Source organism: Thalassophryne amazonica, chromosome 3 (assembly GCF_902500255.1).
Source record: "Thalassophryne amazonica chromosome 3, fThaAma1.1, whole genome shotgun sequence".
Lineage (NCBI taxonomy): Eukaryota > Metazoa > Chordata > Actinopteri > Batrachoidiformes > Batrachoididae > Thalassophryne > Thalassophryne amazonica.
In genome coordinates this window covers 105,036,299-105,060,768 of record NC_047105.1, presented here as the reverse complement: position 1 = coordinate 105,060,768, position 24,470 = coordinate 105,036,299, and the positions used below count along the sequence as shown (strand labels likewise).

The 24,470-nt window shown below is 39.8% G+C and overlaps 1 protein-coding gene across 1 annotated transcript; it reads left to right on the top strand.

The window, feature by feature from the left end:
- The first annotated feature begins 5,053 nt into the window (after positions 1–5,053).
- On the top strand, positions 5,054–24,238 carry LOC117507989 (protein LSM14 homolog B-like). The gene is made up of 8 exons (XM_034167712.1): positions 5,054–5,265; positions 20,618–20,781; positions 20,881–21,010; positions 22,970–23,161; positions 23,243–23,320; positions 23,429–23,562; positions 23,628–23,758; positions 23,858–24,238. The coding sequence occupies exons 1-8, from the start codon at positions 5,139–5,141 to the stop codon at positions 23,997–23,999; spliced, it is 1,098 nt and encodes a 365-aa protein (XP_034023603.1). The 5' UTR covers positions 5,054–5,138; the 3' UTR covers positions 24,000–24,238.
- Positions 24,239–24,470: the final 232 nt, after the last annotated feature.

Sequence of the window (24,470 nt, the reverse complement as noted above, 5' to 3'; positions counted from 1 at the left end):
TCAAGTTGATACTTCAACTTTTACCAGAGTGTTTTTAAACTGCAGTATCTATACTTCTACTTAAGTAACAAATGTGTGTACTTTTGACACCACTGTTGAAGACTAAAGATATGGTCATTGACTTTAGGAAGGGTGCCCACAAACATGGAGCAACTCTCCCAAAAGGTCAGGCTGTAGAAACTGTGAGCACCTATAAATATCTGGGTACTGTCATTGATGACAAACTCACCTTTGAGTCTAATTGTGAAGTGGTGTGTAAAAGAGGATACCAGTGCTTGTTCTGTCTTAGAAAACTGGCATCCTTTCACATTGACAAATCACTGTTAACTATGTTTTATCGTTGTTATATTGAATCTGTTTTATCTTTCTGTCTGGTGTCATGATTTGGAAATTTGTCAGTTAAAAACATAAACAGTCTGAATCAGATTGTAAAATCATTGGAGGAGAATCTCAGCTGTATCCAACCTCTCTGTACATGAGGCAGGTCCAGAGATTGGCTGAGGCAGTTCTAAAGGACGCCTCACATCCTCTTTTTGATCAGTTTGAACTGCTCCCTTGAGGACGAAGGTATAAAGCTCCTTCCTGCAGAACTAAGCGCTACAAGAGCACTTTTATTCCTGCTGCTATTAGTGCTCTTAACAGATGACTTTGAATGCATATTTAATTAATTTATTTGCTACTTTGCATTGAGATGGCAGGCACATTGTGACTTTCTTCTGGGGGCCATGCTATTGGCCTGTACTTGCACTGCTCATTGTATTTTTATTATATTTATTGTATTTTTTATCGGTATTTATGTGTTTATATGATTGTTATGAAAGTAGTGACTCACTGCCAAACAAAACTTACCTTTTGGTACAAATAAAGTAACCTTGAACCTGGACCCAATAATCATACAGTTAGTCTTTACTCTATTTAACACTAGCTTGTTAGATGTTACCCAGTCAACTACGAGGTCTGTCCGTAAAGTATAGGTCCTTTTTATTTTTTTCAAAAACTATATGGATTTCATTCATATGTTTTTACGTCAGACATGCTTGAACCCTCGTGCGCATGCGTGAGTTTTTCCACGCCTGTCGGTGACGTCATTCGCCTGTGAGCACTCCTTGTGGGAGGAGTCGTCCAGCCCCTCGTCGGAATTCCTTTGTCTGAGAAGTTGCTGAGAGACTGGCGCTTTGTTTGATCAAAATTTTTTCTAAACCTGTGAGACACATCGAAGTGGACACGGTTAGAAAAATTAAGCTGGTTTTCAGTGAAAATTTTAACAGCTGATGAGAGATTTTGAGGTGATTCTGTCGCTTTAAGGACTTTTCACGGTGCGAGACGTCGCGCAGCGCTCTCAGGCAGCGTCATCAGCCTGTTTCAAGCTTAAAACCTCCACATTTCAGGCTCTGTTGATCCAGGACGTTGTGAGAGAACAGAGAAGTTTCAGAAGAAGTCGGTTTCAGCATTTTATCCGGATATTCCACTGTTAAAGGAGATTTTTTTAATGAAAGACGTGCGGGCGGATTGCAGCGTCGGCTCGCAGCCGCCGCGACGCTCCGCCACAGGAAAAACACCTCTGTTGGAAGCCTTGAGGACAAGTTGGAACATCTCCAGCTGATAAACAATTTCTCATATACTCACTCCACTGAAAGCCATCAAAAGCCAACTGGATTTTAACAAATGGTTATCAACACGGAGGTGTTTTTCCTGTGCCGCCGCGCCGCGTCTGCTGCGTCCCGACGCGCGGACCCGTCCGCACGTCTTTCATTAAAAAAATATCCTTTAACAGTGGAATATCCGGATAAAATGCTGAAACCGAATTCTTCTGAAACTTCTCTGTTCTCTCACGACGTCCTGGATTAATAGAGCCTGAAATGTGGAGGTTTTAAGCTTGAAACAGGCTGATGATGCTGCCTGAGAGCGCTGCGCGACGTCTCGCACCGTGAAAAGTCCTTAAAGCGACAGAATCACCTCAAAATCTCTCATCAGCTGTTAAAATTTTCACTGAAAACCAGCTTAATTTTTCGAACCATGTCCACTTCGATGTGTCTCACAGGTTTAGAAAAAATTGTGATCAAACAAAGCGCCAGTCTCTCAGCAACTTCTCAGACAAAGGAATTCCGACGAGGGGCTGGACGACTCCTCCCACAAGGAGTGCTCACAGGCGAATGACGTCACCGACAGGCGTGGAAAAACTCACGCATGCGCACGAGGGTGCAAGCATGTCTGACGTAAAAACATATGAATGAAATCCATATAGTTTTTGAAAAAAATAAAAAGGACCTATACTTTACGGACAGCCCTCGTACATCGTGCAGTTCCACATTTAAAACAGTTTGTAATTCATTGCGTGAGCGTGCTGATGTATAAATGGTTGAATCATCAGCATACTGTTGTGTGGGCCACGGAAGAGGAGGTGCTGCTGGCCCACCACCAGAGGGCGCCCTGCTTGTTGGCACTTTTCGGGCTCCAGAGGGCGCACTGACCAGGTGGATCCTCCAGGTGCACCGTTTTGGCTGTCAGCTGTCTGTCATCATTTCATCACCTCCTCCATAAAATCAGCTTACCACGCAGGTAAACCAACTCAGCCGTTTTGTGCCGTACGCACATTTATTGTTACTGAAGTCTTTGCAGTTGTGACTTATAATTGCAGCTTGTAGCCAAGTTTGTGGAAGTTGGAGGAGTTGGCGTCTCCACTCCTCACTTCTGACTTACTAAGTATAACAATTGACACTGCACATCCTCCAGTTTTTCCTCTAAACTCTGGGAGTATCTGAATTTATTCCTCCAAGAGGATTTCTGTGAGTTGCTGACTATTTGCTGGGTGTTCACACACCCACCCTAACCTGTTTTAGCTTCTACCAGCAGTACCAGGTCTGACAGCCACGAGCGGTGGCCACCTGGGGAAATCAGGACTTGGCAGCTCTGGTGTGTTGTTGCAGGCCTCCATTGGCGGTGGAACTTCGTGGGTCCCTGCTCTTCTCTGGATAGGCGTCTCCTACCCTCGGGCCTGCCCACGCGTCACCATTTTGGTTATTAATTAACTCAAGCATATTTGGTTGTGTTGCACATTTGCATAATTGTCATTTATTTTGAATTCCTATTGACCGTTCATTTACTCCCCCTGGCGTGGGTCCGTGCATTTCACTTTCCCAACACATACATCACTACACTAGCTTTATCTAAAATATATGTTAAATCATTCATGAAAACTGTAAATAATAAAGGACCAAGGCAACTCCCTTGTGGCATTCCACATACTTCACTCTCTTGAATAAGGTTGTGACACATTCCTGAGATATCACTATTTCATTAAGAGGATCAAGAGACTTTTTACAAAGGGATATTCTCTCAGAGAAATATGAATTTTGAAATCTGCAGAAGAAACAGTTAAGTGTTCGGCAGGTCAGAATTTTCAACTCCATTTACACTAATAGTTGTTCTGGTCTCATTAGCATGTTGGTTAATGGAGGCCATATTCTTAATCCCTTGCCAGGCAGCCCTGAGGTCTCCACTGCAAATTTTTCTCCTAAGCTAACAGCCTAACCTCAGTTTGGGTGGTTATTAAATCATATTTTTAAAAGCATTAGTGCATGCGTGCATGCCTGCATACATGTGTGACTCTATTTAGCATGTTCAACGTAAGTACATAATATAATTGTAAATACACTAAAAATATATGGATGACACAAGAAAGTGAAAACACTTATTTCCATTGTGGTCCATTTAAAATGAAATGACAAAATAGAAATAGTAATAAAATAATACTGATAATAATGATAATAAAAAAAAAGGCTGAGTTCTTCTAAAAATTGTTGAGGTCAAAGATTCAAACACATTCTGGACTCACACGCCATTCCAACTCATTATAGTAATCCTTCTCTGCTCTAGTGGAGTAGAGTGGAGTAGGATTTTCTTTCACCAAAACAGATCAAATCCAGGCTTGCATCTCAGATGTACCTTCTGGCAATTTGTACAAGTAGCTAAACTTTCAGGTCTTCTTTTTAAGAGAATCCTCCTCTATACCACTTCATCATGAAGATGGATAACTGCTGATACAAAATGCAAAGCTTGCACTGTGCAGAATTTCTCCAATCACAGCCACGTAACTTCTCCTGGGTTGTCTGGGTGTCTTGGTGGCTTTCCTCACTCTTCTACTTCTTGCACAGTCACTCAGTTTTTGAGACCTGTCTACTCCATGCAGATTTACCATAGAGTGCCATATTGTTTGTATTTCTTTGTAACTGATGTAAATAAAGTCCGAAACATATTCAGTATTCCTCGTCCACAACCACCACAAAAGACTCCAAGCTATCGTTGATGTAAAGGGGGCAACGTACAGTATGTAAACTTTTGATCAGGTTCATTTGGGTAGTTCTCTTGTCATTTTGATTTAAAAAGAGGAAACACTTGTTTGACAATAAATGGCTTCACCCATCCACTAACCATGAGAGAAAAAAAGTTTTTGTGTTGTCATTCATATTCTCTTAAAAATGGCCAAAAAAAACCCCAAAAAAACCTAAAATTCTGCCAGGGTATGTAAACTTTTGAGCATAACTGTATAAATATATATATATATATATATATATATATATATATATATATATATATATATATATATATATATATATATGCCAGTCAAGGAACTGCAGCTTTTTCTTCTTCAGGTAGGGCTTCATCTGAGAACTTCTCACTTGGTGTTTCTCAGGGCATGAAATGGAAATAAAATAAAATAATAATAATTATTATTATTAAAACAAGTGATATGAATAAAATGACGAAACGACATCAGTGTTTTTGTTATTCTAGATGTTTGGGCGGTGGGCAATTTGTGCTTCAAAGGAAGTGTGAGAAAAAAAATAAATGAATGTGGTGGTTTCTCGTCGTCAGGCATACGACTTATTTTAACCATTCAATATAGCGAAGATATGAACTGCAGCTCCAGTCATGTTAGTCCATTTTAACTCCGTCTAGTTTCTTTTGGCGGCGGCGGCGGCGCGCGCGGGTACGAAAAACAAACGGCCCCGGTGTCGCGCGCAGGTGCAGTGAGGCGGCGGCAGCTGCGCTTTAATTACACATTATTAAAGGCAGCTGTTGGTAGTCGGTTAATGTTGTTTGGTTCGTCAGTTTGAAGTACTTTTGTTTCGGTAGACATGAGCGCTTCAGGCGGAACACCTTATATCGGCAGTAAAATCAGTTTGATATCGAAGGCGCAGATTCGGTATGAGGGCATCTTGTCCTCTGTGGACACAGAAAGGTCCACGGTTGCTTTGGCCAAAGGTAAGCTCAAATTTCTGGACATTGAAGTTGTTGATCTTTTCCTATTTATTAAATAGAAATTGCTTAAAGTCATCTAAATGTGTAATTTCCCCTGTGTAAATTATTCCTCATTTCAGAGCACTTGGAATAAATTTGAAATATACTTGGTCACTTAATGAACTGAAAATTCATGACTTTTCCTTTTTTGGACTGGTTTTGTGTGTGTGGTATTTGCAATTGTACTAAATGTCACAAGTGAACACTTGATACTGTAATTGTAAAATATTTTATGCTGATCTAAGAGAATCTGACTTGTTACAGTTCATATGCTTTTAAAGTCCAATCCGTGTAACATGTCAAACTTGTACTTAACCATTTACATGTGGCATTGTGGTGAAAAGTCTAACGGTAACCTGTTTGAGGTGTGTTGTAGTTGTTTGCTGCTGGTTGACTTTAACTATACTTGCAGTACAACTTTGTTTAATACTGGTATCTTGTGTCCATGTTTGACCCAGTACAGAATGGGCTGAATGGAAGTTTGTAGATTCTGACTCTTGGTACCACTTCTGGAAGGGAGCTTGTGTAATCTGATTTGGGCTTTAAGTTGTGTAAGTGGACTATTGACTTTATAAACTGCAAGCCCATCTGGGCACTTCTGGAAGTCTTAACTTCCTAAGTGGGTCAGTTTACAGTAAGTATACTCATTCTGGTGTTGCATGGAACATCTGTGCTGGAAACTCTCTCAATGCACCAAAAGTCTGCTGCAAACATTTCTTGTGCCGTAACTGTTCCTGCTCTTTGTCACTTCATTTTATTGGCAGTGATCAATTAAGTTCTTACTGCTCAATACGTATTTAAGTTAATTTAGAACTAGGAAACATTTAAGAGCTTGTCTAGCTCATTTGACAAGTTGGAAAAAACAGTGCATTTTCTTTGTTTGTTTTTTAGTTTAACACCTGCTCCTTTTCAATCCTTGAATGTTAAAATACAGGTGGAAAGTCACTTTTTTTGTAGTTTAGACCTTTCATAACTGGCTGTTAATCATAGTTTAAGGCAGAGGTGGGATGAAGTAACCATCAAGTCATGAATCAGCAAGTCTCAAGTCATAATGGCCACCAGTTGTTTGCAAGCTGACTTGAGACTTGATGTGGGACTTGCAGATTTATGACTTGATGACTTTGTCCCACCACTGGTTTAAGGTTGACAATCAAAACTCCACTAGACATACGAACTTTCAATTTTTCAACTTATTTTCATTTATATAGTGCCAAATCACAACAGAGTTGCCTCATGGCACTTCACACAAGTAAGGTCTAACCTTACTAACCCCCAGAGCAGCAGTGGTAAGGAAAAACTCCCTCTGGGGAAGAAACCTCAAGCAGACCAGACTCAAAGAGGTGACCCTCTGCTTGGGCCATGCTAGACACAAAATACAAAACAATTCACAAAACAAATATACAGGAAATGTTGTCAGGAGGGTCTCAGCACAAATACCACACCCATCTCTGGATGGAGCTGCGCCTTAAACGGAGAGGAAAAAACAATCAGGCATCAGAAAGACAAGACATACAGTATAATTTGTTAGCATTAAACAAAAACAGGAAATACTAAGGTGATCGCCGGCCACGAGCCCTAAGCTTAAGTAAAATACACAGAATTTAGGTAAAATTGAGGCCGTGGCATGCTCCATTTCTTAATAAAATGAATTAAGAGTAAAAAGCATAGTACTATGCTAGCCATACAAAAGGGAAAATAACTGCATCTTAAGTCTGGACTTGAAAGTCTCCACAGAATCTGACTGTTGATGCAGGGAGATCATTCCACAGAACAGGGGCACCCTAGGGACACAAAGTAGTCCTGCACCCTGAGAAAGCAAAGCCTGGGCCGGTACGTAAGGCTTAATTAGGTTAGCTAGGTAGGGAGGTGCCAGTCCGTGAACAGTTTTATAGACTAGTAGCAGAACACTAAAATCGGATCTCACAGGGACAAGAAGCCAGTGAAGGGATGCCAAAATGTGTAATGTGGTTGAACTTTCTTTGTGCCAAAAGTCTGGCTGCTGCATTTTGAACCAATTGGAGACTGCTAATGCTAGACTGCAGTAAACCAGAAAATAGAATATTGCAGTAGTCCAATCTAGAAGAAACAGATGCATGGATCAGGGTCTCAGCATCAGCCATAGACAGGATGGGATGAATCCTCACTATATTTCGCGAGTAAGCGTGTTCACCAAGCCGGGCATCAAAATGTAACAGCAACAGTGGGAAAAAAATAATAAATTCTTCAAAACAAGTGGAACATGTATTTGTTTTTGAGTATGGACCACTTGGGTCTTGAGAATGGTGGGTGTGTGTTTTTTTTTTTGTTTTTTTTTTAAACAATCTTTATTCTCCGAATAAAATCCTGGTCACTCTTTTGCATGAAAAGGCCCAAAAACTGGAATATTTTGCCAAAATAATGATCCCTGCCCCACAAAAGTGTCCTTACTCAGATGATCAAAAGACACATTTCCAAATAGGTATGAACTATGCTAGCTTCCTGCAGTTTCATTGATGCCAGTTGTTGCACCATGCAGCAGTGTGAAACAATCTGTTAAAAATTTTTTTAAACGGGTTCATTATTTCACTTGCTGTAAAAACAAAACCAGAAGAAAAAAAACTGACATGCCTTCTGTAGTGCCCAAGCCTGATGCAAGAGGTTTTGCTGGAAGGGGTATAGTTTTCTGTAGAGAATGTTAAAATATCTGATGGACGGACACTATGGAACAATGTGCATGTGACAGACAGACACTGTGGGACATATAGACCATCAAAAAAATCTAACAAGGATTTACATATGTTTTCTATGCATGGAGCACTGAAATGCAAACAATGTTAAAGCTGTTGTCCATTTGAATTAAGAGTGCCACAATTAATTTCCTTTTTTTGTTTACTTTTAGAAGACAACTTTGCATTTTCTAATGTGGTCTATCGCGAATCCTATTTAGCTTAGTTGCTGATACATCAAATTAAAGGGCAAGGTTTTATAGGAGTAATTTACTAAAAGTAAAAAGCCCGGTTTTACACGGAATGGACCATAGCTTTAAGGATTTACATGCAATTGAAAACACCGTATTAAGCATCCAAACATACCTTGAAATGAAAACAAATTGACAAGATATTAACAAGTTATTTAGTGGAAACCAAAATCAAGATGGCTGCCATGGGGGCATCTTGATTATTGGAGCATGCCACAAATCTATATGAAACATCCTTAACACCCTAACATACTTTTAGTACCCTGAGAAAATGAAAACAAAAGGACCGGGCATTTTTTAAGATTTATAAGGCAGAAAATAAAATCAATATGGCTGCCATGCATGTAGTAGCCATCTTGATTTATCAGATTGGGATGTGAATTTCCATGGAAATCATACCAGGCTGTGCATAAAAAGGAATCATCCTAAACCCAACATCAGCACACCCTAGAATAATTGACACATGGATTTTTTTTTTTTTTTTTTACTTATCAAATGTCAAATTTGACAAACAGCTTTTGAAAGAATGTGAACTGACAGAAAATCAGGAAACTTATGGTGACTTGGCTTCGGAAAGCTTTATAGAGTAGGGCTATATCTGTACACTTCAAGATTTCTAGTCCAAATGAGGATTCTGAAGCCACCGATCAAAATAAACATGTTTACAACTTGCACCCTGTGACACTGATTGCACTTAGCATGCACTCATTGAACTGCACTTGGCATTTCTGCACTTGCATTGATGCTTCATGGAATCACCGGCCTCAGAGGATGTTCATTCAGTTCTTTAATTTTGTAGAAAAAAAGCAGATCAGACATGACACAAAACTAAAGTAATTTCAAATGGCAACTTTCTGGCTTTAAGAAACACTATAAGAAATCAGGGAAAAAAAATTGTGGCAGTCAGTAACGGTTACTTTTTTAGACCAAGCAGAGGGAAAAATATGGAATCGCTCAATTCTGAGGAAAAATTATGGAATCATGAAAAACAAAAGAATGCTCCAACACATCACTAGTATTTTGTTGCACCCCCTCTGGCTTCTATAACAGCTTGCAGTCTCTGAGACATGGACTTAATGAGTGACAAACAGTACTCTTCAGCAATCTGGCTCCAACTTTCTGATTGCTGTTGCCAGATCAGCTTTGCAGGTTGGAGCCTTGTCATGGACCATTTTCTTCAACTTCCAAAGATTTTCAATTGGATTAATATCCAGACTATTTGCAGGCCATGACATTGACCCTATGTGTCTTTTTGCAAGGAATGTTTTCAGTTTTTGCTCTATGGCAAGATGCATTATCTTGAAAAATGATTTTATCATCCCAAAACAGATCAGATGAAACCAGAATAGAGCTTTTTGGAATCAACTCCACTTACCATGTTTAGAGGATGAGAACGACCTGAACGACCTGAACTCAATAGAAAATCTTTGGAGGGAGCTGAAACTCCAAACCTGAAAGATCTGGAGAAGATCTGTATGGAGGAGTGGACCAAAATCCCTGTTGCGGTGTGAAGAACTACAGGAAACGTTTGACCTCTAACTGCAAACAAAGTCTACTGTATCAAATATTAACTTTGATTTTCACAAGTGTTCAAATACTTATTTGCAGCAGTAACATACAAATTATTAAAAAAAAATCATACATTGTGATTTACAGATTTATTTTTTTAGATTGACAGTGGACATGCACCTAAGATGAAAATTTCAGAACCCTCCATGATTTCTAAGTGGGAGAACTTGCAAAATCTGTTCAAATACTTATTTTCCTCACGCTATATTGGCAATGAATGAAGAAAAATGATCTCCAGTATCATTAAAAAGAACAATCAATGAGCCTTAAGAGACTTGTCATGCAAAAGTAAATGCAACTTGTGAAAAATGCACAAATATCTGTAAACACTGACTATACAAAATTATACATACAAGGGTGATTCTTTAACTACGGGCACTATTGGCCTTGTAAATGTAACTTCCACCACACCATTGCCTTACAATATAAAGCGCTTTAGGGCAACTGTTTGTGATTTGGCGCTATATACATGTGCTCTGATGTCAGTTTATCTCCGTAGAAACTACCCAAACAATCTTTCATACAAACTGTTTAAAGCGACATCAGTGTTGTGGTGGAAATTACGGCAATAGTGTGGGACAACTACATTTTTAAAAAAAAAATCACAACAGTTGTATGACATTGAATACCCCAATTATGTTTTGATTATTTTACTGATATTTTGAGATATTTTAAAACAGAACGTTTCTTTATCATTGAAGATCAAAAGTCTGGGTGTGGGACAAGCAGAAAACGGCAATATTTGCATATAATGGTGAAAAAGTCATCATAGACTACGAGAACAAATTTCTTAACACATTCATTGTAAAGATAACTAAAAGTGTGAATTTCCCCTTTTTTCTGTTTATCATACAATATGATCAAAGGACATAAGTGCCCGTAGTCTAAGAATACCCACAAATACCTTTTCCATACAAATAATATACAGTACCAAAGGAAAAGTCCCACGTTTGTCTGGTTCATTGGTTGTGGGGATTTGGCCACTTGAATTTTTTTTTTTTTTTTTCATGGACGTCATAGAGTATGCTTGTCAGTATGTCTTCATCACACTTAAGTCAACCTTTTTTTTTTTTTTTTTTTATCCACTAAATGCAAGGTGACCTGTGTATGGTAAATTTTGGTATTTTTGCATTATGCTTCATTGAAGAAAAACAGGACGGACCAGCTGCAATTGCCCCGAAAGTACCACGTTATATCAATGGAAACTGGAAACAATAAGGATGCTGTAAATGTTTCCTAATGATTATTAGGTGTACATCTTATTTCTGTCCAGCTGAATTGATTTTATATCAAAGATGTTACATTATTTTGGAAAAACCATCATTTTTGGTCAATTAATGCTCAATGTGGGACTATTAAACACACCAGCCACCTGAATTTGTCTTGACAGACTCCTAGGAGCAGTGGCAAAACAATAAGGCCAATAACCTCTTTGAAAAATGAGTTTTTTGTTTCTGAAACTTGAATTGTAGTCCAGCAGTTAAGGGATAGAATCGTGCACTTCTTTAGAAAAGTGCCAAACTTTGTCCAGGGACTCTTTAGGTTATATTAAGTCATGTCAAAGTGGCTGACTTTTGATTTTAGCCCTGTATCCTGCTTTTTTTTTAAAAAGGATGTTTGCATGGTTATAATACAGTGTATATTTTGCTATTCATATGACGATACGATCATATGGTTATGTAGGGGGGCAGTGATCAAGATTGGACATTAAGCTGTAGAGAATGGCTAGTGCAAAGCTATACTGAGCTTATGTGATCATATATCATGCGACGTCATCATACATCCTTATACATTAGCAGAGTGGTATGTTTCAAAATGGAAAGAGGTACAGGACTCATTTCAGGCCTGTAGGGATCTTTAACAGGCCTCTACCTCTGTGACATAAAATTGTCACTGTGATCTTCCTAGCATGAAAGCTGTCGAGTAGTTCATTAAAAATATTCATGAAACATTTGTGCATATCTAGGAAGTTTGCCAACCAGGTATTTACAATGTTTTCAGTTAAAAAAATATGGTGATTGTCTTAATACCAATAACATAAAATAACAATAATGGTTATGGCCATAAAAACAATTTATTTCTTGTAAAATAAAGCATTGCTTTCCGTTCAAACATTTATTTTAGTCTAAATATGTTAGTGCATGAGTAGCATCTTTCCTTTGCCCTATGTTCAGAAACAGCTATATTGCATAGGTATATTGATATTCACAATGAGTTAGACAATATTTAATCACGTTCCCGAGATTAACGCTTTCTAAGAGTGTAAGCACACTGAACTACATTCAAAGCATCCCTACTTAGCCTTAATTCATTTTTTCATAACCTTCAAGTTTATATTATGAACTTAGACATTTGGATAAGAGTTTGTCATGAATTATATGCTGTAGAAGGCTGAAAATGGTTATTCTCTTAAACCCAAGTTTTTAAGAGTGTAGACGTTTATGGATTCAATGTCTCCCGATCTTATATACTTCAGGACACTGTAAAGTACCTCTAAAGTTTTGGCGCTTTTGTATAAGTGCATGATTCCCTTAGCCGCCGGACTATTGAAAGTATTTGGTTTTGATGCCCAGCATTGTGAACACACTCAGGTGGAACAAAGCAGTCCTCATATTTGTAATGTGGAGGTCAAAGGACAATGTAGGATCAAAAATTACCCCCTAGGTTCCTCACTTTCAGTGTGATGTATGATACATGAGCCTAGGCTAAGCGTTAACTGGTCAAATTGATGCCAATGTCTCAATGGACCAAGAACCATCATTTAAGTCTTAGTTTAAAAGTAGGAAGGTACTAGACATCCACTGATGCAAGGCAATCTTCAAAGGATTTTATGTGGATGAGATGACCAGCAGTTATCAGTATGTATAACTGAGTCATCAGTATAGCAGTGAAAGGTAATCCCAAAGTGCCACAGTATGTGCCCAACGGGTGCTATATAAAGGGAGGAAAGCAGGGAGGCTAATACAGACCCCTGTGGAACCCCAAATTTCATGTCACTAAAGTTAGGGGTAGTGTTGTACAAAACACAGTGAGAACGACTGGTCAAGTATGACATCAACCATGCAAGGGCACTCCCATCCCAAAATGATTTTCCAGCCTATCAAGTAGAATATGATGATCCATGGTATCAAATACAGCACAAGAACCATAGTGGTGTCCGAATTCATTGCAAGCAGAATATCATTCACCACTTTAGTGAGAGCTGTCTCTGTGGAATTATATTTTCTAAAAGCAGACTGCAGTGGCTCAGATTATTCTTGGTAAGATAGTCCACGAGCTGCCGTGACACCACTTTAACAGAATTCTAGAGCAAAAGGATTTGATATCGGCCGATAATTTTTCAGTACACTAGGGTCAAGATCAGTGGTGGGCACAGTTCCGATAACAGATAATTATCGAAGATAATGTTTTCATTATCGGATTATCGTTTTAGATAACTTTAAAAACAATTATTGGACTAATTATTTTGATACATTGTTGTCCGATAACATAGTAAACAAAGATGAACAGTAACAAACACTTTCAAAATTTAAAATCAGTTGAGCACCTACCTGTTAAGTTTCCTAACAAATGCATAGTTCTACCCTCTGCAAACAGAAGAGAGCTGCTTCCATAAGAAACCACTCTGTCCCCTGCAGGCAAAAGAGAACTGGTCTCAAAAAATTTTTCCTTTAACACCTTACTGATATGCTGGCAATATCACCCAAGTCATCCAGAGGCATAAATGTTTAACTTATGGTTCAAATTTTAACCAAACTAATTTTGGACATTATTTAAAATTAGTCATGTCTGACATTTTATAAAGTGAAAATATCAGATATGTTTGTTTTAAATGTGCTAATCTTAAGGTTTTAGTGAGCACATGCTGTGTCCAGCAGTGCATTATGGGTAGGATAGTCTAATCTCAGTATGTTCACGACAGGACAAATGCATTTCACTCTGTTGAGGCTGTACGGACAGCAGCATTAAACTCTTGTGAATATATTCTCTGGGTTTGTAGACTTTATTGTATTTGCGTTTGTTAAATTCCACGCATCTTAAATGTAGCAGACACGGATTATCTGGGATTTTGTTTTGGCAAGTTTTTCAGGCCTCTACTGGCCAGTAGTGTTCAAGGCAGTATTTGCTCTAAGTACTAAGCATCTGGGCACCAGTAGATGGCAGTGTCCTACTTATTTTGACCCCGGTTATATCAGATGGTTGTCAGATCAACTTTTAGGCTTTGCGAATGGATTTTTTTTTTTTTACAAATTAAGTTTAAAAACAAAACGACAAATAACATTACAAGACTTGGCTTGCTTGATCTTTGCGAGCTCTTGCTTGCCTCTACTGGTGGTTGGCTCTCACTGCGGTATTGTATCACTTCCTGTTCTGGAGCACAGCGGTGTTTTGCTATATGTTAGCTGTTTAATCTGCGCAGTTAGATTGATCTAGTTAACTAGATAACGATTTGTTTCACAGTGCAATCTTCACGTGCCTTAACTAAAGCACTCCCTCTGCTGAATCACCTCTAAATTATTTACACATTATTCACTTTGTGTGTTTTTAGGAATCCGCTAGCTTAGCGCAGCTACTAGCTCTTAGCCGATTTAGCATGGTGGCTTCTCCTTTCTCTCCTGCACTTTTCTGCTCTGGGTGTGAAATGTTTAGTTATTCCTTGGCCTCCTTTAGCAGTAATGGTACTTGTAATAAGTGTAGCTTATTCGTAGCTTTGGAGGCCAGGCTGGGCGAATTGGAGAGTCGGCTCCGCACCGTGGAAAATTCTACAGCTAGCCAGCCCCCTGTAGTCGGTGCGGACCAAGGTAGCTTAGCCGCCGTTAGTTTCCCTCTGGCAGATCCCGAGCAGCCAGGAAAGCAGGCCGACTGGGTGACTGTGAGGAGGAAGCGTAGTTCTAAACAGAAGCCCCGTGTACACCGCCAACCCGTTCACATTTCTAACCGTTTTTCCCCACTCGACGACACACCCGCCGAGGATCAAACTCTGGTTATTGGCGACTCTGTTTTGAGAAATGTGAAGTTAGCGACACCAGCAACCATAGTCAATCGTCTTCCGGGGGCCAGAGCAGGCGACATTGAAGGAAATTTGAAACTGCTGGCTAAGCGTAAATTTGGTAAGATTGTAATTCACGTCGGCAATAATGACACCCGGTTACGCCAATCGGAGGTCACTAAAATTAACATTGAATCGGTGTGTAACTTTACAAAAACAATGTCGGACTCTGTAGTTTTCTCTGGGCCCCTTGCCAATCGGACCGGGAGTGACATGTTTAGCCGCATGTTCTCCTTGAATTGCTGGCTGTCGAGTGGTGTCCAAAAAAATGAGGTGGGCTTCATAGATAATTGGCAAAGCTTCTGGGGAAAACCTGGTCTTGTTAGGAGAGACGGCATCCATCCCACTTTGGATGGAGCAGCTCTCATTTCTAGAAATCTGGTCATTTTTCTTAAATCCTCCAAACCGTGACTATCCAGGGTTGGGACCAGGAAGCAGAGTTGTAGTCTTACACACCTCTCTGCAGCTTCTCTCCCCCTGCCATCCCCTCATTACCCCATCCCCGTAGAGACGGTGCCTGCTCCCAGACCACCAATAACCAGCAAAAATCTATTTAAGCATAAAAATTCAAAAAGAAAATAATATAGCACCTTCAACTGCACCACAGACTAAAACAGTTAAATGTGGCCTATTAAACATTAGGTCTCTCTCTTCTAAGTCCCTGTTAGTAAATGATATAATAATTGATCAACATATTGATTTATTCTGCCTTACAGAAACCTGGTTACAGCAGGATGAATGTTAGTTTAAATGAGTCAACACCCCCGAGTCTCACTAACTGCCAGAATGGTCGTAGCACGGGCCGAGGCAGAGGATTAGCAGCAATCTTCCAGCTTATTAATTAATCAAAAACCCAGACAGAGCTTTAATTCATTTGAAAGCTTGACTCTTAGTCTTGTCCATCCAAATTGGAAGTCCCAAAAACCAGTTTTATTTATCTATCGTCCACCTGGTCGTTACTGTGAGTTTCTCTGTGAATTTTCAGACCTTTTGTCTGACTTAGTGCTTAGCTCAGATAAGATAATTATAGTGGGCGATTTTAACATCCACACAGATGCTGAGAATGACAGCCTCAACACTGCATTTAATCTATTATTAGACTCAATTGGCTTTGCTCAAAATGCAAATGAGTCCACCCACCACTTTAATCATATCTTAGATCTTGTTCTGACTTACGGTATGGAAATTGAAGACTTAACAGCATTCCCTGAAAACTCCCTTCTGTCTGATCATTTCTTAACATTTACACTTACTCTGATGGACTACCCAGCAGTGGGGAATAAGTTTCATTACACTAGAAGTCTTTCAGAAAGCACTGTAACTAGGTTTAAGGATGTGATTCCTTTGTTCTCTAATGCCATATACCAACACAGTGCAGAGTAGCTACCTAAACTCTGTGAGATAGAGTATCTCATCAATAGTTTTACATCCTCATTGAAGACAACTTTGGATGCTGTAGCTCCTCTGAAAAAGAGCTTTAAATCAGAAGTGCCTGACTCCGTGGTATAACTCACAAACTCGCAGCTTAAAGCAGATAACCTGTAAGTTGGAGAGGAAATGGCATCTCACTAATTTAGATCTTCACTTAGCCTGGAAAAAGTCTGTTGCTCTATAAAAAAGCCCTCCGTAAAGCTAGGACATCTTACTACTCATCACTAATTGAAGAAAATGAGAACAACCCCAGGTTTCTTTTCAGCACTGTAGCCAGGCTGACAGTCAGAGCTCTATTGAGCCGAGTATTCCTTTAACTTTAACTAGTAATGACTTCATGACTTTCTTTACTAATAAAATTTTAACTATTAGAGAAATTACTCATAACCATCCCAAAGACGTATCATTATCTTTGGCTGCTTTCAGTGATGCCGGTATTTGGTTAGACTCTTTCTCTCAGATTGTTCTGTCTGAGTTATTTTCATTAGTTACTTCATCCAAACCATCAACATGTCTATTAGACCCCATTCCTACCAGGCTGCTCAAGGAAGCCCTACCATTATTTAGTGCTTTGATCCTAAATATGATCAGTCTATCTTTATTAGTTGGCTATGTACCACAGGCTTTTAAGGTGGCAGTAATTAAACCATTACTTAAAAAGCCATCACTTGACCCAGCTATCTTAGCTAATTATAGGCCAATCTCCAACCTTCCTTTTCTCTCAAAAATTCTTGAAAGGGTAGTTGTAAAACAGCTAACTGTTCATCTGCAGAGGAATGGTCTATTTGAAGAGTTTCAGTCAGGTTTTAGAATTCATCATAGTACAGAAACAGCATTAGTGAAGGTTACAAATGATCTTCCTATGGCCTCAGACAGTGGACTCATCTCTGTGCTTGTTCTGTTAGACCTCAGTGCTGCTTTTGATACTGTTGACAATAAAATTTTATTAGAGATTAGAGCATGCCATAGGTATTAAAGGCGCTGCGGTGGTTTGAATCATATTTATCTAATAGATTACAATTTGTTCATGTAAATGGGGAATCTTCTTCAGACTAAGGTTAATTATGGAGTTCCACAAGGTTCTGTGCTAGGACCAATTTTATTCACTTTATACATGCTTCCCTTAGGCAGTATTATTAGACGGCATTGCTTAAATTTTCATTGTTACGCAGATGATACCCAGCTTTATCTATCCATGAAGCCAGAGGACACACACCAATTAGCTAAACTGCAGGATTGTCTTACAGACATAAAGACATGGATGACCTCTAATTTCCTGCTTTTAAACTCAGATAAAACTGAAGTTATTGTACTTGGCCCCACAAATCTTAGAAACATGGTGTCTAACCAGATTCTTACTCTGGATGGCATTACCCTGACCTCTAGTAATACTGTGAGAAATCTTGGAGTCATGTTTGATCAGGATATGTCATTCAATGCGCATATTAAACAAATATGTATGACTGCTTTTTTGCATTTACGCAATATCTCTAAAATTAGAAAGGTCTTGTCTCAGAGTGATGCTGAAAAACTAATTCATGCATTTATTTCCTCTAGGCTGGACTATTGTAATTCATTATCAGGTTGTCCTAAAAGTTCCCTGAAAAGCCTTCAGTTAATTCAAAATGCTGCAGCTAGAGTACTGACAGGGACTAGAAGGAGAGAGCATATCTCACCCATATTGGCCTCTCTTCATTGGCTTCCTGTTAATTCTAGAATAGAACTTAAAATTCTTCTTCTTACTTATAAGGTTTTGAATAATCAGGTCCCATCTTATCTTAGGGACCTCATAGTACCATATCACCCCAATAGAGCGCTTCGCTCTCAGACTGCAGGCTTACTTGTAGTTCCTAGGGTTTGTAAGAGTAGAATGGGAGGCAGAGCCTTCAGCTTTCAGGCTCATCTCCTGTGGAACCAGCTCCCAATTCAGATCAGGGAGACAGACACCCTCTCTACTTTTAAGATTAGGCTTAAAACTTTCCTTTTTGCTAAAGCTTATAGTTAGGGCTGGATCAGGTGACCCTGAACCATCCCTTAGTTATGCTGCTATAGACTTAGACTGCTGGGGGGTTCCCATGATGCACTGAGTGTTTCTTTCTCTTTTTGCTCTGTATGCACCACTCTGCATTTAATCATTAGTGATTGATCTCTGCTCCCGTCCGCAGCATGTCTTTTTCCTGGTTCTCTCCCTCAGCCCCAACCAGTCCCAGCAGAAGACTGCCCCTCCCTGAGCCTGGTTCTGCTGGAGGTTTCTTCCTGTTAAAAGGGAGTTTTTCCTTCCCACTGTCGCCAAGTGCTTGCTCACAGGGAGTCGTTTTGACCGTTGGAGTTTTTACGTAATTATTGTATGGCCTTGCCTTACAATATAAAGCGCCTTGGGGCAACTGTTTGTTGTGATTTGACGCTATATAAATAAAATTGATTGATTGAAGATAGCTCTGCAGTGTTTGCACAGGCACAGTGCAAGTGGTTGGATGCTTGTAGCCCCTCAGCAGCAGGATACCCTCACGACGGCCGACCAGAATATCAAACAGGTTTGATTTTCATTGGACCATACGATCGGCGATCAGGAGGTGGTCGTGAGATGTTAAATACAGCTTGTTACTCCATGTACACTACACGATGCAGGACACGCGATTAACCTGAAACTCGGTCCAAAAAATTCTCGCACGAATGAAAGATCTGAAAAAGGGCCAAAACTCACACAGTGTAAAGCCAACATTTGTCAAGACAAAATTGAGTGTACGTTTTACATCATCAAACGGGCGCACGGCACAATATAATAAAATGAGCGCACATTCTCTCCACATGCAAAACATTTTGCGATGACACTTCCAGGGCTCCATAAAAATGCCTGTTTTTACAAATAAAAAATGGAATATTTTACAAAAACACATTCATCTGTAAACACCAACACACGTCACATTAATGTGTTGGTTTACATAATGAATGACTGAACCAATCAGTGTTTAGCAGAGGCACTTTTACCCAGAATCCTTTGCAATCTTACAAAACCTCAGAATTAGTGCATTATTAACATTAAAAAGATATATTTTAACTTTGTACAAATGACAGAATTGACATTGAGTTATTCTATCGGTATTGTTTTTTATAAATCAAAACCATAAGTCAGCATGACTTTATTTTCCAAGACCTCCGCCTGACTGGAGCGTTGTGATAGAGCTGGCTTTATGGCTGCTCTCAGGGTGCCTCTGTGCTTGAAGCTGTGTAGTAAACAAGAGCTGCCAGCAGGGGCAGAATGTTCAAAGACAAACGTGTGGCCTCATTGTTGCGTCTGTTACTCTTATTACTAGAAGCTATTGTGGTGTTAAAACTCAAATTCAGTTTATTAGTGGTTGCAAATGTACCAGAGACAATATTGGAGTTTATCAATTATCTGTAACTTCCGATACATTTTTGGGTGGTTTATTGTTTTATCTTTATCAAAGATAACTTTTCAGTTATCTGATTATCGAAGTTAATGTTTTGATTATGTGCCCACCACTGCTCAAGATTAGGTTTTTTAAGTAATGGTTTAATCAATGCAGATTTGAAACATTTAGGAACAGATCCTGAAGTTAAAGATTTAATAATTTATCTACATTTGATATGTAATTTATCATGACCCACAGGTGAATAGTTAAAATTTGTCTTGATCAGCTCTATAATATCAAATAACCTGATATTTTTACAGCTATGATTGTGATATAAAGGCTTGAAGGATATAGATAGAACCTATACACTGTATAAGCCTGAACAATTACTTGCCTGACATGAGCTGGACTTCACTGCCTATAAAGTTACTACTGGGTCCGTTGTAGTTGATGCATGTAACGAAGTACTTTCCTTTGGCCATCTTTGTTGGCCAAAAGACAATAGTTCAACACAACACTCATTGGCGATGGCGGATCGGCTTCGGTGATCCTAACTTACTGGATCCTCTGCTCATTTTGCTCCCCAGACTGTTTTACTTTCCTGTATCACTATCATTTCTGTATCTGCAGTAAAGCTATATCTTAGATCAATTTTTATAGGTTTTTGCATCTATAGAAAACATCCTATAACTCTTACACTAAAGCCATACATCCTGCAGTCTACTGTTGAGGTTTGATTTTTTTTTAACAATTTAATTACTCTAGAGTTGGAAACGATATCACCTGTCAGTTAAAACCATGTCACCCTGAGACATTGCATGTTGTCATCTCAGTGTGTAGGTATGCTAGAAGTTTCTCTGTTGCTCTCTAGTGGCCCTCTGCCACTGATTACTTCCTTTGGAAGACCTAAACAGTGTGGTGCCATGTGTCAAACAGTGAAATCGTGTGGGACAGAAGACCGGCATACTGACAGGCCAGTACCTCCTAAAGATGAAACCTATGAGTACATAATCTTCCGAGGGAGTGACATCAAGGATATTACAGTGTCTGAACCACCAAAACCACACTATGGACTGCCTCATGACCCTGCTATTGTAAAGGTTTGGTGCTTTCAGAGCTGTTTCTCACTACATTATGTAGAATCAGTCGCAATGGATAACTATTGACTGGCATTTGGCCCATTCTTTTTTTTGTTCCAGTCCTCTATTGGGAGCCCATCTGGTGTGCATCACCCACGCTGGAGTCCATACAGGGACATGGTGCCCACCTACAACCAAATGGCTGCTAGTTCTCTCCTTAACCAGCAGTATGCTGCTGCACTGGGTCTAGGTACGGTATGCAGAACTACTAGTGTAATGTCCATGGACCAAGCAGGCTTTCTGTACCACTTCAAGGGCACTGAACACCTTAACAATCCAGCTTCTGTATACAGTGACCTGCACAATGTATGGTAGCCATCCCAGGATGGAATCTATGGTCACTGTAGGACACAGGGATAACATTAAAAAGGCTTCTTTCATTGGAAAAAACATGCTATTTTGTCTAATCATAAAGATTCCAGGAAGGTAAAGTTGGGACTGACAGTTACTAATGGTCATTTTCAGTTTGTATAGGGGTCAAAGTTCAAGATAGCCCAATTTTTGGTAGTGATGTGAACCATTGGTGGGCTAATAGTTTATGCTTGGTGTCACTTTATACAGTAATGTCAAAGAACCCAGTGGATGTTGACCTCATTTTTCCATTACTTTGGAGACCAAACACAATCACAACTGTTCCATTTATTAACCCCCCTGCTGTGTTCACTCCCCTTACTTTAACCAGTCTGTTTTAGCTGCTCTTAAATTAACACAAGAACCATTAATAAACTTTTTTTTAACACTCTTTATAGCTGTGAACAATGTCTCAGTAGTGGTTAATTGCAGTGAAAATACAAATAGGCCTAGGCACTGAAAATGCATTTCAAAATAAACATGTAATGGAAAACCAGAGATCAAACTCAACATGAAGTCGTGTGCATGTGATTTCATGCACGTGTGGAATCTGACAACTTGTTTGAGCGATATACTGCTAGAATCAACAGACCCATATAGGCTTGGAGATAAACCAGGTCCAGTTCTCTCCAGCTGTCCACAAACATAGGCCTCCCCTCCAGGTTTGTCATCTCCAGTACACTCTAAAACATTGCAGCCGCAATCTAATTATGTCCACTAGCTACCTGCTCTGTCCTGGGGAATGAAGACCAGAGCGAGTCTCCAGTCTTGGAGTGGAATGTCTCCTCAGGTGCCTCTTCCCCTCCATCTGTTGACTGGTCAGGCTTCTCAGTCTGGATCAAAATCGGTGTCTTCTGCTTCCAAGACATTCTCCTATCTCTGGTTCACCTTCAGTTCTTAATCTTCTAAAATCTAGTCCAGGGTCTCTGACAGAAAACCGCCTGGTCAGTCACCTACTCACTGTGCTCGGAGTAAAAGGAGTGCAAGGCAAAGATCAAGCTAAATTTTGGTGGTCTATGTGAAGATGTGATGCATTGTTTCATCAGGAAGGTGGTTCATGTGGGGGGTGTCAGCACATAAGCGCAGGAAAGATGCATGTACCTACAAGACACTGTTCAGTCTGAAATGTGTTGGTGTGTATGGGGAGGTTTTCTCTCTTGATGAATATAATCTGGATACCCATTCATTTCTATGGCGGCCACGTTTGACCTGGAACACCACAGGCGTAACAAGGTGACTGAACCACACAAAATTTAAGTGATCACAATTATGTTCAAGGGCACAGTGTGGAGTATATTATGAGGCCTTGAGGCAGTCAGATGTAAAACACATTTGAGTGTTTTTAATTTGTAAAATGGCCAGATTTGACCCAAACATCACAGGAAGGTTAAACCTATTGGTGGAACAAGTAACTTCACTCACCAAAATTGGAGCGAGTTTTACTTTTGACCCCTGTACAAGCTAAAACTGACATTTACACAATTTATTTTTGCTGCCTATACCCCACAACTCCCAACATTGTCATTCGATAGGCCAATCTCTTTCAATCAGACATAAGGTGGCATACGTCTAAATCTGAATGGAGGATTTTTAAATATTGACACCCCCCCAAACTGGCAGCAGTTGGGACTCTGATGGCCACTGTACACAGTGTATGCCATGGTATCCTGAGGCTGAACTGTAAGGTGTTTAGTCCTCTTAAGTGGTACCGATTACGTCAAGTGGTTTCAGGCTCATGGACAGTACAGTCACTGAATCATTCATAGCTGATCACTGCCCACTTTTGCTACTTCTGTAGTACCTGGAATTCGCAGCATCCCAACCAGAAGGGTTCCCATGGTTGAACAAGCTGTCCAAACTGTGCCATTGACCACTGGTAGCCAGAAAAGGGTAAAATTGTCAACCCAGCCGCAGGTACAAAGACCTGTCCACTCAATGCAGCCCACAGCCCAGAATACTTCCCAGGCAGAGAAGGAGAATGTTCCCAACAGTAAGCTCTGTGTGTGAGGGGGCGGGGGTAAAAAAACACTGGCTTGAACAACCATATTAACAACTTAATTTGCTCATTTAGTTGAGGCGGAATCTCAGCCCAGCATAGGGAAGGATGAAGACAAACCACCTGAGAACCAGAAACGAAGGCAAAAGCAAGGTTAGTTTTGCTTGGTTAAAACTGTTCTCAACTCAAACTATCCTGGTACAAAAAACAGGTAAAGAGTTCTTGCAATCAAACCCTTTTTTTTTTTTCTCTCTCCTTCAGGCAATCGCAGATCCAGGAACCGAAGCAGAGGCCAACTTCTCGCAAAAAACTCAAAAGCTAAAACTTTACAGTTTGAGTCAGACTTTGACTTTGAAACAGCAAATGCTCAGTTTGAGGATGATCTGACAAAGGAGGCTGTAGGTACGTTGATCAAGTTAATTTCACCTTAACAAGTTTCTTCTTTAAAAAAAATATGCAGTTTCATGCAGATCAGATGAGTTCTAGTGAGCACGAGAACAGCCAGGATGTGATGGAGGAAATACTTCACCCCAAGTACTACGATAAGGCAAAATGCTTCTTTGACAATGTGTCTTCAGACCTTAAGCCCAGGTGGTTATTGGTGGTGTTTTTGTTACATTTTATTAAACTAATCTTGTGTAGTTACTGGTTTTGTCACATTTCCACATTTTATCTTGTGTGGATACACAGCAGGACCACTTGGGCTGAGGAGAAAAAGCTGAACATGGAAACATTTGGGGTGCCTGGACGCTTTCTGAGGGGCAGAGCACGCCGGGGACGAAGCTCCACCCAACAGCGCCCACTCCCTAAAATGGGTAGTGGGAGGGTGTGAAGGTTTTTGGTTATTTGAATTTTTTTTTCTCCTTATTTAATAGCATCTCTCATGTCTTTATTTTCCTTTGCTTTCAAATCTGCATTGCATATTGTACTCTAAATGTTTATGTAATGAGAGCAATTTGTTTTCTTGACTTTAAAAAAAGTCACGGCATGCAGCCTGGCTTGTCAAACTTTCTTTTGACTATGGTCATGAAATTGTCTAGGCTGTCAAAATAAAAGTCCTTTATGGATGTTCTTGAGTTCTTACTTCTCCCCAAATATTGCATAAACAGATCTACGTCCATTATGTGCCAGCTGTTGGTAAATGTGAGATTTAAAGCTAGAGTTGGTAGTCCTGGAGAGCTAGGAAGATTTGAAAGTAGCATCTCCTACATTTCTCGCCCTGTCAGTGCGCTGTCCAAAGCCACGCCCCCAGAAACGTGAAAGCGCATCTGACTGTGGGGCTATCCTGGCTACAGCTGTATGG